Consider the following 15128-nt stretch of genomic DNA (forward strand, 5'->3'; position numbering starts at 1 on the left):
TAATTCTTTTTTCGGAATGAACCACCTACTTTATGCACTGTTGCCGTATGCGATGTGCAGCCCTGTACATCTGAACACAAGACATTGACGGTAAGGAGGAGGTCGGTACTACACGCTCAGCGAATCACAACTCTTTCTTTGGCAGAGGCGTGGACTACCATGTTTACATCAAGATTAAACTCTCGTGGAAAGACATAACAGCAAACGCATTTCTGAACATAAGGAATTAGTGAAGTTAATTAATCGTGTTTTAGATAGTTATTCCAATGATAGGGTAAGTGAAGATCTTCAAGAATTAGAAGATGATAATTTGTATGAGGAAGTGGTGAGTGTAAATACTGTAAATGAGTCAGGAAATGTGTATATCACTAGTGACTAAGAGCTTGATGATGAACAAAACCTTCACGCCAGGCCTCCACAACTAAAATGTGCAAAACACGGTGACTGGGTGTGGATAAGTGGAGATAATAATCCTGTCGTTAACCCCTTTACTGCATACAGTGGTGTTTCTGAGTTTTTATTTCAGAAATATGCGGCCACAGCCCCATCAGAGCTCTCCGTCTTTTTCTGTAATTGCTGCAGAGACAAATAATTATGCTCAGAAGCAACTTTCAAATGAGAATAGCAAAAGGCTAAAAGATGACGAGAAATAGGTTAACAAAATGGGAGATGAAATTAGGTGTATTTTACATTGTGTATCCTGATGTCTGGAGTAAAGATAGATGTATTGAAGCTCCTATCTATTCAGAAACAATGAGCAGGGAAAGATTTATCCTCATTTCTCATTTCCTACACTTCTCTGATAACATTTCAGGTGATACTAGTGACAAACTGAGGAAAATTAGGCCTATAATTTCGCACTTCTCAGACATATTTTCTTTGTTGTTTGAACTGTCAGAAAATATTGCCTTAGATGAACATTTGTTTAACAAAGGTCTGTACCTTGACAACTGGTGCATGTTTCCAGACCTTTGTAAAAGGGTTAATGAAAAGCAAACAAATATTGTAGGAAGTGTGAGGCCCAACAGAAAAAACATGCCACCCGATGTTTCACCTGAAGTTCTACAAAGAAGTGAATACCCAATGTGGTCGCTGAGCAACATTTTGTGCCTCAAGTGGAAGGATAACAAAGATATTCATATCCTTTCTTCAAAACACACAACAGCAAATATTACACCAACAGGAAAACTCAGGAGAAACTGTGGACAAGTGCCATGAAAAAAAATAAAATAAAATAAAAAAAATAAAAACTGGCCCTTGAGAACCAAGATGAGATGAAGGGAGTAGATTTACAAGACCAGGTCACTGCCCTTTTTCCCATCATGATGTAAACAGTCAAAGGGTATAGAAAAATATTTTTCTATCTTCTAGACATTTGTCTTTTCAATTCCTTTGTAGTTTACTGTACCCTCTCACAGTCGGAGTGCAGGAAACCCTACTACACAGACTTCCATGTGGCCGTAGTGACACAGTTACTTGCGATTGTGTACCTGCCTGATTACAAGGCCAGGGGACGACCTTCACCTAGTGCAATTCCTCTTAGTCTACAAGATAGAAACTGGGCTCATTTTCCCATGCACATCCCTAGTACTAAAGAAGAAGAAAAAAATCCCTCTGAGCAATGTTTTGTGTGCTCAAAACAGAAGAAAAGAAGTGAGACAATGTGGCAATGCAAGATGTGGGAAATTCCACTACATCTTTCTGAATGATTTGAAATCTATCACACTAAAACATCATTTTAGGTGAGTACATGTATTATTTCACCTATTGACAAAATTTTAGGTTAATATCTTGTATAGTTCTTATTTTGCAATATACTTTTCCTTGTGCTGCATAAACAGCTTCTCCACTGGAATTTAAATCTGAGTCAGTGTGACAAACAGGGGTATTTAAATGAGAGTCTATTGGGTTCAGGCATGCTGTTTTACTCAGGATACAGCATTAATCCCATCTATCGGAGATGGTTGACAGCAGAAGAGACAAATGGCATTGTAACAGTGGTCAATGTAATGTAATTATTGATCAGTTTTATGAGCTTTTGATATCGTAGGCCTTCAGATTTAGTTTCCTTCCGACTCTGTGACTTTAGAGCATCCAATGTAAAGGGAGTCCTTCCTTCTTTCATGACTCCCTCTTGTCTTATTCCTCAAGTGATCATTCTCTTACAATTCTTTCTAAATTTTTGTAATCATCTTCACAATTGTCCTTGTTGTTATGGACCGATGACAACATGGTTTTACACTTTAAGACATTCATGACAAAAACCATCACTATTTAATATGATTGAACAATATTTCCATGTTAGCAATGCTTGACGTTGATATGGACTAAGCAACAAAAGTCCAAATTAATGGATTCTGCTATTATCATAGTTGGAACGGTAAAACTGTATAAGACATAAATGGTTGGAAATTGTATTCTCTATAAATTTTGTTATATAGTACTTTTTGATAGGACCAATAACATAAGTATTTAAAAATTAACTTTTAGGCACCTTCCCCTGAACTACCATTTTATCCAATGTGAATAAAAAAGTTTATAGCCTAGATGGTAGTGCCTTATTCCCTGACTTCACATACCAATTTTCATTAAGAAAGCCAGATAAACATAGGGAGATGGAAGGGAAAAAAAGATAAAGACAAATACAGATAGTAGAAGACTAGGAACACTATTAATTACAACATCCAAGCCCTCTTAAATTAAATGAACCAACAATAATATGTAGATTTTGAAAAATTCATTTAAACTATCATATTGTTTATACTTACCTTACACCAGACCTAATAAATGTATTGAAGAAAATTAATGAGTATAGAAATTTCTATGCACAATTTTTCTAAGTTAATTTATCAAGATCAGCATTCTCATTATTCCTATCCCTTGAAGAATGGAGGAATGGATAAAGAAGGAGTTAGCCAAGAAAGATGAAGAAACACAAGACTGTAGGCTATTCCCCTTGAAGATCTAATATCATGTGATAAGAAAAGTAAAATGAGATATAAAAACTTTTCAGTTTGTCAAACGCACAAAACTTCAATATAAATGATAACACTATAAATATACCTGTAAAAATACACACAATTATACAAAGAATGACATGTTTCATTCTACAAGAACATCCTCGGATTCTATCAAATCACTTAAATTATGCATATATATGTACAGTATTGTTTACATTGCATAAACTTGTCAATGATAGGTGATAATATGAACAAGTATTAACAAATAATAAAGTACGGTACTCAACCATCATCGTATTAACAAAACGAAAAAAATAAAATTCTGTACTTACCTGGATTGCCGAATCTTAGTCCGTTGGCTCCAAATACTATTTCAAGATGTGGTCAAGGAGGGGCTAGGGGAAGGTTTTGGGGAAAGCAAGTTGTTCCACAGAGAGAGAAGGGGAAGCAGGAGCTAGTGGAACGTTGTGGATCCTTCCTACTGGATAGGAGAGAGCAGGTGAGTTCCTTCTCGATCTAGCATACTGTACAATGGAGAGGGGATGGGGAAGCAGGGGGCGGAGCGATGTGAGTGTTGTGGAACCTTCCTTCATCTACTGGATGGGGGGGGGGGGGAAGGGGTGAAGTTTATTAACCTTTTTCATGTTATAATGTATTTCATGTATTATAGATAAATACAAGTTAATGATTTTGGGTTAAATAAAGTGTGGAATTGAAATGGAGAGTATCTATTAGACATTATTTTTATGACAGGCCATTAAGCGCTAATTTAAAGAGTAAGTGTTGACCAGATGTTATGTAAGTAGAGCGAAGAGGGAGGAATTCTTTAAATGTGGATGGTCATTTAGGTTGGTTTTGTTAGCTCTTTTTGTGATGTAAATTCTGATTGCTTCCTAAACATTCAAAGATTTACTTTTATTTTCGATGTGTAAAATTTTTAGATCTGTGTTGATATTTGCAAAATGGTGTGAACTGTTGTATGGGTGCTCTCTGAAGGCTAAATGCCAATTATATCTTATCGTGTTTTTGTGTTCTTTGTATATTGTGTGGAAATTATGTCTTATTTGTGCTAAATATATGTGTGGTATTGCAGTTAGGTTCTTGGCACTTGAGTTCATAGACTTCTGACTTGGGGAAAGGCTCTTTTTTGTTTAGGTTGCACTTGATGATGTGCCTCTGCAGTGTATTTTTCATTTTAAAGGCTAGTTGTAGACCTTGTTTTTTGAAAATATTTGCTTCTTTGTATGTGTTCTTGTTAACGTAGCTGAGAACCATATATTTTTCCCTATCATGTGTGGTGGTTTTCTGGGCATGTCCTGGGTAAGTGTTAATAACAATAGTTTAGACAGGAAAGGTAAAAGAGAGCAGCCTAGCAGAATAAGTGCAAAACAGCAACTTGTTGATCTTCATGAGCTTAATGATGAATATTATCAAGCTGAAAGAAATGTATTTGTACAAGACATTTCAGTACCTCTCTTTATCTTAATGATCATATTTATTATACTTGAGCTTTGATTTCTCTTTTTGAGCTCCTTTGGCTACTTTAGAAATAGATATTTCAAAATGAATTTAAACCCCTCTTTGTCATATGCTTGTTGGACTCAACACAACTTAAAATAAAAAATAAATAAATAAACAAAGTGTTGCCTCTGAGATACTGGTTCAAGAAAGAAGTATGTTCAGGACCTGGGTACATAGGTTAAAGGATCTTCCAGTGTGAGAACATGACCTTGTGCAAAATGGTCTGAAGAGTGAACTGTGCGTTCTCCATCAAAATGAAGGAGTACTGAAAATCTAGAAAGGCTGACAAGTCTTAACCATTGTCCTACAAGGGTGAAACAGTATGTTAAAAAAATAAACCAAATCTTTCTTAACCTGATTCCAGCCAAGTCCCAGGTCAGAAGATGATGATGATGATGATGATGATGATGATGATGAAGCAGCTCCAACTAGTGTTTAAGTGTAAGAACATGATGGCTGGTAAGGCTTTTAACTCATTGCGGACCGTGGACGGCGTAAGATGTTTAAGCTTGCTCCTATGCTGCGGGCCGTGGACGGCGTAAGACGTTTTAATGTTCCACGCGAAGCAATGCTATTTATATTCGTCATGTGTACATTCTTACCCCTTAGTCAGCGTTACTGGTTGTAACAGGAAGTTGGTTGACCTTGTTGAGATAACCCTCGCGTTGAGTGGGCTCATGTTTATCTCAGCAGTTTTAGCTGGAAAATCTCAGCACTTCCTTGCGCGTCAAGTCGGTACTTGAGATTCCAATGCAGTGCGTGTCGTTCTTACCGAGTGTAGTATAATGGCTTATAAAACAAAGTTTCTTACGGAAGAAGAACTGTTAGATATTGTTCACAATAATGATTCTGGTGATGAACTTATTCCTGAAATAGACTCAGATAGTGAAAGTGAGAGTGACGAGGAAATTCCGATTCCCGAATGCGATAGGCCTATCGAGGAAAGTGAAGTGCCCGATACATATCATCCTAGTTATTGTCCACCTGTTCTACCATTCACAGGGAATTAAGGGCTAAAAGTTCAAATAGAAAATGAGCAGGATATTATGAGTTACATGAGTATTTTCATGAATGACGGATTTTATCAGTATGTGTGTGAGCAGACGAATCTATACGCAAGTCAAGTGATAAGTGCGGCGCCCCGGCCTTTCACAAAGAATTCGATTATGCAATCCTGGAAACCGATTGATGTCTCCGAGTTGAAAAAGTTTTTAGGGTTGATGTTCATCACAGGTATAGTCCAAAAGCCTGATATAAAATGTACTGGACCGAAGACCCTGTTTTTCAGACTCCGATATTTTCTAAAACAATGTCCCGAACACGCTTACTTCATATTCTTTCATTTCTTCACTTCAGTGACAGTAACCATTATGCCGATAGTACAGATAGGCTGTATAAAATTCAACCTATTTTGGAAATATTGAGCAATAAATTTTCAACCGTATACACTCCAGGCAAAAAGATTGCATTGGATGAGGGGATTCTAGCTTGGCGAGGGCATTTGAAATTTCGAATCTACAATCCTGGAAAACTTACTAAGTACGGCATTTTAGTCAGGATGGTGTGCGAGTCTAGTTCAGGATATATTTGCACTCTCAAAATTTATGATGGAAGTGGAATTTCACTCAGAGACACAGTGTTGGAATTACTGAATCCCTACCTTGACCAGGGGTACGCGGTATATATGGATAATTTTTATAACAGTGTAGGTTTGGCTAAGGAGTTGCATGAGTGCAACACTACTGTTTGTGGAACAATACGGCAAAACAGGGGGGTCCCTAAAGAAGTCAAGGAACGACAGAAAAGTCTGAAGAGGGGAGAAATTACTTTTATTAGAGATGGCGAGGTTCTTCTTCTTTCATGGATGGACAAGAGGGTCATAACAATGATTTCAACAATGCATTCAGCAGAAATGACAGAAGTACCAAAAGGTAGATTTGGAAAACCTGCAGTGAAGCCGGAATGTATTGTTGATTATAACCCACACATGCATGGAGTGGACATTGCTGATCAGTACCTTGCAATGTATCCGTTCATGAGGAAAACAGTGAAGTGGCCCAAAAAGGTTTTCTTTTTTATTTTGCAATGTGAAGCTTCATCAAAAGAACACTAGAAACAAATCCCTCTCATTTCTCTTGTTCATGCAAACAGTCTGTAGATATCTGATACAAGATACGCAAATAATTCAATCAGTATGTCCAGTTCCTTCTGAATCATCTTCATCAAGTATGAACACCTCTAAATCCCCACCCCCACGATGGGCACCAACAAAGGACCCAGTTTTCTGGCTTGATGGATAAAGGAAGCAACATGTTCTTGTTAAATTTCCTCCTGTAAAAAGTAAGAGCACCCCCTCAAGAAAGTGTAGAGTGTGCATAAGAAACAAAGTTAGAAGTGAAACAATATGGTACTGCAATAAGTGGGGTGTTCCTCTCCACCCTGGAAACTGTGATACCCGATATCACACCCTCAGTATCTACTAGAGGTAAGCACAAAGTATCATGTTTCTAACAGTTATAGTTCAGGAGTAATGGTAAATTTTATTAAGTGATGCACGTTAAGAGGGCCTGGTATGAAAATGGCTGGTCCAGGCATTCAAGTGTCCCGCTGAAAAGCTGGTACTGAACATGTTAACACACCCCCCAGCAGTGTTGATATATTATGAATGATTATTGAATGAAGTAAACTGTAGAAACTGGATATCCCAGAAAAAACTTGCCATGACTTCACTTTGTCCTGCACATGGGGTCTTCCAGATTTGAACTTTGAATGCAGTGATGAAAGGTTGCTGTCTAACAATTTGAGCAACAAAGATGCTTTTTATGAATATTTTGGTAAAATAAAATCAGCCACATTGATTTTTGTGAACAACCATCACCTTTTTATTTTCATTTTATTTCAGTAATGTCTTTTAAATAGTATAGTGACACAATTATTATTCAGGAATACTTGTGGAAAACTACAAACAGAAATATCTAAATATAAATGAGTACATGTAATGTTTATTAATTGAAGGTAATCACTAATGAAGAATGAGATTCTTCAGAAGGTAGAACTTTGTGAGTCTGTTAACAAAACGTATCGAAGTTAGAGTTACTCTCAACTCAACTAATGAAAGTTGTTAGATTAAAAAAAAAAAGTGGTGTGTCCAACCCTTTATCTTGAAACTAAGAGATCCTTTCACCAAAATTTAACTTTATAATAAGATTTTTGTGCTCTATTTAGAGCCATATTGTATTACGTCTGAAGAAGAATAGAATACAAAATGAAGAAGGATAATATTGTCCTATGTTATATGTATGTTGTCCTTTCACTAACGCTCCTGTAAAATTAATAATACATGATTAGGGATACTTGGCTTCCAATATAGCCTACAGATACTTCAATAATGTATACCTTCTGAATTGTTCTCCAAATTACACAAAAATTAAACTAGCATTCAGTTAATATTCTTTTCTTAGTAATTTCACACATTATTTGCACAGTCAGTATACATGGATATTTAGGTTTCATATCAGATGGTGCAGAGGTATGAACAGTTTTTGGAGAGCACAGTGTATTTAATTCTGTTCTGTAAATTGCATAAACTCTTTACAATTATGGTATAGCTAGACATTATAGACCTCAGGAGGACTGTGCTGTACTTGTTTATTTGGATGACTTATTAGTAACTGTTAAATGTCTCCAGTAGTTTGTTTAGACTGGACATTTGTTACTGATATTCTGTTATATGGATACATTTCATTAACTTGGTCCACTCGAATCAAGTTTACATTTCCTGTTTTGGTGGCCATTACATTCAGTTTTAAACTTCTTTATAAACTACTGGAATAAGGTTTACTCTGCACTGGTAATGATTGGACTGCTGAATTTCAAACTAAAGCAGTAATTGTCTCTCTAAGCAGAAAGAAAAATGAAATGTTATATTATCAAAAAGAGAACAAAGCAGTATTTGTTTGTGATGATTGTTTTAATTTATTGGTCAGTTAAACATCTCTTCCATTTTTAATACCAGTACTTATCAATACCATGAGAATTATACAACACTGAGCAATTCTTCCATAATCTTACACTAAGTAAGAACTTCAGTTCTAGGGGCCAATGACCTAGATGTTAGGTCCCTTTAAACAACAAGCATCATCGTCGTCATCATCATCATCTTCAGTTTTATTTAACAAGATCTATCACACATCAATATATATCTTGAGATAATAAATAGCAACAATGAAATTGAATATTCTTGTCTTTCTTTCCTAAAATATTTTAAAATAATATCCTGTAGAAAAACATTTATTTAATAATGTTAATCTGCTTCTTTTTACATGCCAATACTACTTCCCTCTGAGAATTTCTTGTATCTATATGGTAAGTTGTTAAGTAGCTTTATAGCTTTATCAGTTCAAAGACATTTCATAACATTGTCCTTGATCACACTGAAAGAGTAATGGCTATTGGCATATCAGGAAATTTACTGCACTTAATGGTTAATTTACTATAGAAATATGGAATTTTCCTTGTTGTTGAAGACAAAAGGAAGTTAAAAGAAGTGTACCACAAGGGAGTCCACTGTCACCTTTGATTTTTAATATCACCATAAATTTTATTTATCAGGAAATATGTGACGTGAACTTCAGCAAATAAATGTGGATACAGACTAGCATATGACATTGATGCTGTGTGTATAACTGGATTTGCAGATGACATACAAGCTCAGATTGACCTTCTGCTGTGAGAGCTATAGAACTTTGCCAAGATTTATTTTAAAAAATTGGACTTACCATTAATGTGAGCATAATTAAGGCTGTTGGAGCTGTACGGAGTATTAAAAATATGTGCTGCAGCATATCTGATGAAGTAATGTTTGACAGAGATGTACTAACTCATTTTAATGACAATCTTGATAGATGTCATGATTAGAAGCAGTGTCAAAAACATAATTAGGTTTCCACTGAATACATCTACTCAAATGTTCTGTTAACCTTAACACCTAAGAGGTCAAGCAATTTAAAATTGTATGTGGGAAAAATATTTTCAACATTTCTATATAACACAGAGGTTTAAGGCTTTAGCCGACCCTTTAGTATGCTTTGATGGTGAAATGCAATTTTGTAAAGAAGCATTTGATACATATTTAGCCCAATTTCACTCCAGTCAAATGCCTGGGCTGTACCTTAATTAAGGCCACAGTTGCTTCCTTCCCACGCCTAGCACTTTCCTATCCCATCATTGCTATAAGACGTATCTGTGTCTGTATGACATTTTAATTTGTTTTAATGTTGTCAATCTTATGTTAATTTTAAGGACACTTCCTCTAAAGCATTACTTTGTCAATTTATATATTTTTCATCTAAACTGTGTTATGTGGCTGAAGATGTTGATAATATACGAAACATGTACCACTTTTAACCATTAAAAATTGCCTTAAGCATTCATTGTATCGACTAGGTGGAAAATAAATAAATACTTAATTGTGAATTACTATACAGTAAATATGTTCTATAATGTATATTTTTGGATTATTTGATTTATTTAAATTTTATTTTCTTCCTCTCTACCTAAGATTCACACCTGAAAAGATGTGAATGCAACCACATGACTACAAACTGAGTCTGATAATTCCTCCAATCTGGGAAAGATTTTATTCTGTCCATCTGTCTGTCTGTCCCTTATATTCTCACATTTTCTTCAGTCCCAGGTTGAATATTCTTGATTAACCATTGCTTCAGACTGATTCTCATTTACTTTGATATACCTATTCTAAGCCACTCTGTTGAGATAGTTCCTTATGTCAAATAGAAGGACGTCTGTCCCTCTGTTACGTTCATCTTTACAGTCGCAAGAACACACTTTTCTATGCATATGGTACAAGACCATCAAACAGTTTAACCACATACAAGTGTATGGAGCTGATGAACAAAGATCTGTCTAGTTCTTTCTATGAATTAACTACAAGCATTTATAAAAAAGAGATGTGCTCATGTGTACATATAGCCATGTCACTGGTGTACAAATGTATCAAGTGTATGCCGGGCTGAGTTGCTCAGATGGTTGAAGCGCCCGCCTTCTGACCCCAACTTGACAGAATTGATCCTGGCTCAGTCCAGTGGTATTTGAAGGTCGGTCAAATACATCAGCATTGTGTCAACAGATTTATTGGAATGCAAAAGAACTCCTGCAGGACAAAATTCCAGCACCCTGGCATCTCCAAAAACTATCAAAAAGTAGTTAGTGGAATAAAAAATTTATTATCAAGTGTATGCCAAAATGGTGAACAGTAATCTGCAGGAGAAGGTGAATGGGCAGATATACGGTTTCAAATGGTTCTATATCATTATATAATTGATTATAATGATCAGTGTTAGCATTTATATGTAATAAAATGGCTAAATATTTATGTACATATGCGATAATAAATTTCAAAATATGGAATAAAGTATGTTCTAAACTTTTTATAAAGTAGGTGACAAATAATGTAGAGATTATATTACATCAACTTTTGATACTTAAAATAATAGTACAGTTAAAGATTTATTCCTTAAAATATGAAGTCCACAAAAATAAGAATTAAAATCACAAAACAAGAATTTAACCTTTTCGATATTGGTCACAACGGGCTGAGTGACAAGGAAGAAAAATGTGCACACAGCAGACATTTTTTTCCACACTTCATATAAATTTTGTACCAGAGTCCAGATTTGAATTATTGATGCTATTAAAATAAATTTTAAATTATTTTCTGTGAAGACTAACTTTGAAACCATACAATATGGAATATATATATATTTTTTTACAAGTTGCTTTACGTCACACCGACACAAATAGATCTTATGGTGACAATGGGATAGGAAAGGGCTAGGAGCGGGAAGGAAGCAGCTGTGGCCTTAATTAAGGTACAGCCCCAGCATTTGCCTGGTGTGAAAACGGGAAACCACGGAAAACCATCTTCAGAGCTGCCGACAGTGGGGTTCAAACCCACTATCTCCCTAATGCAAGCTCATAGCTGGGTGCCCCTAACCGCATGGCCAACTCGCTTAGTATGGAAGATATTTAAAATAAAATGTTAAATTATGTAAATAATGTGCTTTTTCCTCAAATATGTGAAAACATGTACTAAAGCTGAAGTACGGACAAATATGGAAAATAAAATAGGTTTTAAATAACTTCAAATATCCTAATTTGTAAAGATATGACAAAATCTGAACTGTAGCTGATGAATAAACAAATATGTCTTTAAATAGAAATTCCAGCCCTGATAATGATAATAGACTATCAATAATAGCATCTTTTTATAGCATGGAATAATATTATTTTGCAAAGAGCAAATAAAATAATAGCTTGTCGTCACTGATAGGTATGTGAACCTAAGCGTACCGAAAAGGGGGAATTCAGTCACACAACAGATCAACTTAGAGGTTTTAATGTAGGAACAAGTCCTGCATGTTTTTCACATTACAGAATAATTCATCATGTTTAACATTCTTTTTATCAGTCTTATGAGACAGTAAAATTCACTGTACCAGAAGACTTCTCTCACTTTCTTTATATTTTCAGTCTAGTCTATAAATAATTACATTGTTTTATTCTATTACAGGTAACATTTTGAAATGAATACATATTTTTATAATAGAGACTTTTTATATAATCTAAATATGTAACTTTAAATCAAGAAGAAACTTCAAATCATTACCATTAGCAGAAGTTGTAATCCCTTTCATTTAGCAGCTATAATGAGATTATAGGAAAACTGACCTGTGCCTACCCTCCACATCAAACCTTAATTATTGTATTTGCTTCATTTTAACCTTAAATTTCCACTGTTTAGGAAATACCAACTTCCTGAGGACCAGAAGAGGTATGATTGAATTGTACTATGATAAAGTATGTACCGTATATATGCAAATAATCCCTGCTATTAAATAACCCTTTGCATCCTAATTTCAGAAAGTTTTGAAAAAAGTTATTCTTTGTATTTGTATACCTTTATTAAATATTGATATTGAAACCCATAAATACTGCAGTACAATAAAAATGACCAGTCATCATTACTAATTTGCAAGAGTAAATATGAATATCTTTAATGCAAACTGATAACAGATCTGTGGGGATCCACACTCTATTATTCATAATTGGCTGGGAGTTGTTGCATGTTGCTAGTTTTCCTATGAAAACTGAAGTTATTTCATACAAGAACACATGTGAACAAATTGTGTCTAGCCTCACAATCCATACATTTTTAACCCTTGCTATTGCTGTTGCTTTCAATTGAAACATTTCACTCATAACTGCAAATCCAAACTATCTCTTTTCAGTCGTATATTCACATATCCTGTTTTCAATGCAAATGCTGCTGCTTTCAATTGACACATTTCACTCATAACTGCACATCCAAACTATCTCTTTTCAGTCATATATTCACATACCCTGTTTTCAATTTCAGGAAATTTTGCTTTCTTTCTGCAAAATGCCAGCAGTTACTCATTGTCTGTTCAAGATGAGCCTTATTTTTACTTCCAATCATGTACTGCAACTTTTACAAATTTGCTCTGCCTCCTAAAAAAAAGTGGAGCTCTTCTTTAGCCATGAACAACCTATAACAAGAACTCCCACCAACCATCCTAAACACATGATACTACTTAATCTAACACCATGCAAATGACACTAAATATATAGCACACTTCTCACAGGTGGCAGGAACAGAGTTTCCAACAGAATAGCAGAAAGATACCAGCCTCCAGAATTCTGTGTGTCAGGAGTACTGTATCAGCCTTGATGCAAATAATACCTGCACCCCAATATTTTGCCACCAAATTTTAAAAGAAATATGCAGGGATTATTCGTATACATACGGTACCATATTCATCAAAGTTATTACTTAGTACTATGCTCATAGACTTAACTCATCTTCAATAGATCTGTAGCGATTGACAGAACCACAAAACAGGGCTGCTGCCTTAGGTAGACTTCATCCTGGTACATCTGCTTTGTACTTTTCATCTTCTAAAAACCAATCCCTCTTCTCCAACAGATGCTGCTTCCAGTAGTCTACAAAATGAATTTTCCAATGAAATTCAGAAGTACTTGTGAGTTAAAACACAAAACCAACTTAATACTTCAATAATCTCTTAATAGAAATTGTTTACCTATAGAAGCAAACACTCAGCCAAGTTCTTATTTTAAGACAATTATAATACCACAATTTATATAACATTCTTACCAACTAAATCAGAAAGAGGTCCATCTGTACCTCCATATTCATGGGGTAGAATTTCTGGTGGTATAACCTTGTGGAGGTTGCCAAGCCCACCTCTATGGATTTGAATCTGGAGACCAAAAGAAATTACATGAAAGGATTATTTAAGAAGGTAATATATAACCTATCAGCATTAAAATAATTGGGCTGAATCTTTGAAGTTTGAAAAGTATCGGAAAAGAATGGCAGCAGTGCAGTGGAGAGCGGCTTTATGAATTGCATGTGCATATGGTACAGTGTCCAAACCTGCAGTTCTCACAGCAGCAGCAGTAGCTCCTATTGATTTATTCGCTTTAGAACGACAGGAGATTTGGCGTACATAGAACTGGAGTAATAAGAGACAATATACAATATGTAGGAAATGCAATGAAGCAGAGGAATCAGCTAAACACATACTTTTCGAATGTGAGGCGCTGGGTAGAATCAGACTCTCCACTCTAGGACTACCAGGTGAAGAGAGAGGAAAAATCCAAGAAGACCCAATAAGAACAACCTGCAGCTTTGTGAAGGGAGCAGGTATATCTAGGCGGGAATGAAGGAAAAATATGATAGCAAAAGATCTTAGAGGTTGACACTAATTAGGAACTAATATTTAGAATCCCCATGAAGAAAAGAAGAACCCCCTTTGGCATCGTAGGTGAATAAAGGTGAAAAAGAATATTTCAAAAATGACCGAGATAATGAACGTATGTGTGTACGTTCCAGCATAGCTCTCTATCAATATTGATACAAGTTTCACTTACTATCTGGAAAAAAAAAAAATACTGTGGGGGTAAGTGTCCCCTGGCCCCCTAGGTTAGGGATGAAATGTAAAAATAATCAAAAACAACTGATATTTAAGTTGAATGCATTGTTTTTGGGGTTGCTGAGATGAATTGTGACACTCTGGATGCCATTTAAGACAAAGTTCAGTCCCAATCAGCAGAAGGGATTAGAACGAGTGAAGAAAAGAAAATGTTGAAAGTGACCGAGTTTGCGGACGATTGTGTACATGTTCTAGCATACCTCTCAGCCAAACGTGGTACATATATGAATTATCTGGAAGAAGTTACTAGAGGGGTACAATTCAGCTAGCACCGCTAGCGGCGGAGTTGAATTATTAAAAAATTACAGAAAGAGGGGTGAAATATTAAAATAATAAACAACAAATATGAATGTGCAGTCCATAGTTTTCAGGGACCCTGAGGTGAATAATGACACTTCAGATGTCTTTGAAGTCCATATTCGGCCAGCATCAATCAATCAATCAATACTGATCTGCATTTAGGGCAGTCGCCCAGGTGGCAGATTCCCTATCTGTTGCTTTCCTAGCCTTTTCTGAAATGATTTCAAAGAAATTGGAAATTTATTGAACATGAGGATGAGAAGTGGAGAGAAGGAAACTATCCAAACTTATG

The 15128-nt window shown here is 35.5% G+C and overlaps 1 protein-coding gene across 2 annotated transcripts in view; it reads right to left on the bottom strand.

The window, feature by feature from the left end:
- Nucleotides 1-7335: 7335 nt before the first annotated feature.
- pinta (prolonged depolarization afterpotential (PDA) is not apparent) overlaps nucleotides 7336-15128 on the bottom strand; it is a 127911-nt gene continuing 120118 nt past the window's right edge. For both annotated transcript variants that reach the window (XM_067151651.2, XM_067151650.2), the window contains exons 7-8: nucleotides 13696-13801; nucleotides 7336-13523 (exon numbers count right to left, since the gene is read on the bottom strand). In XM_067151651.2, coding sequence (XP_067007752.1) covers nucleotides 13444-13523; nucleotides 13696-13801 — 186 coding nt within the window. In that variant the 3' untranslated portion in view covers nucleotides 7336-13443. The remainder of the gene's footprint in view (nucleotides 13524-13695; nucleotides 13802-15128) is intronic.

The sequence above is a fragment of the Anabrus simplex genome, chromosome 7 (assembly GCF_040414725.1).
Source record: "Anabrus simplex isolate iqAnaSimp1 chromosome 7, ASM4041472v1, whole genome shotgun sequence".
In the NCBI taxonomy this organism is placed as follows: Eukaryota; Metazoa; Arthropoda; class Insecta; order Orthoptera; family Tettigoniidae; genus Anabrus; species Anabrus simplex.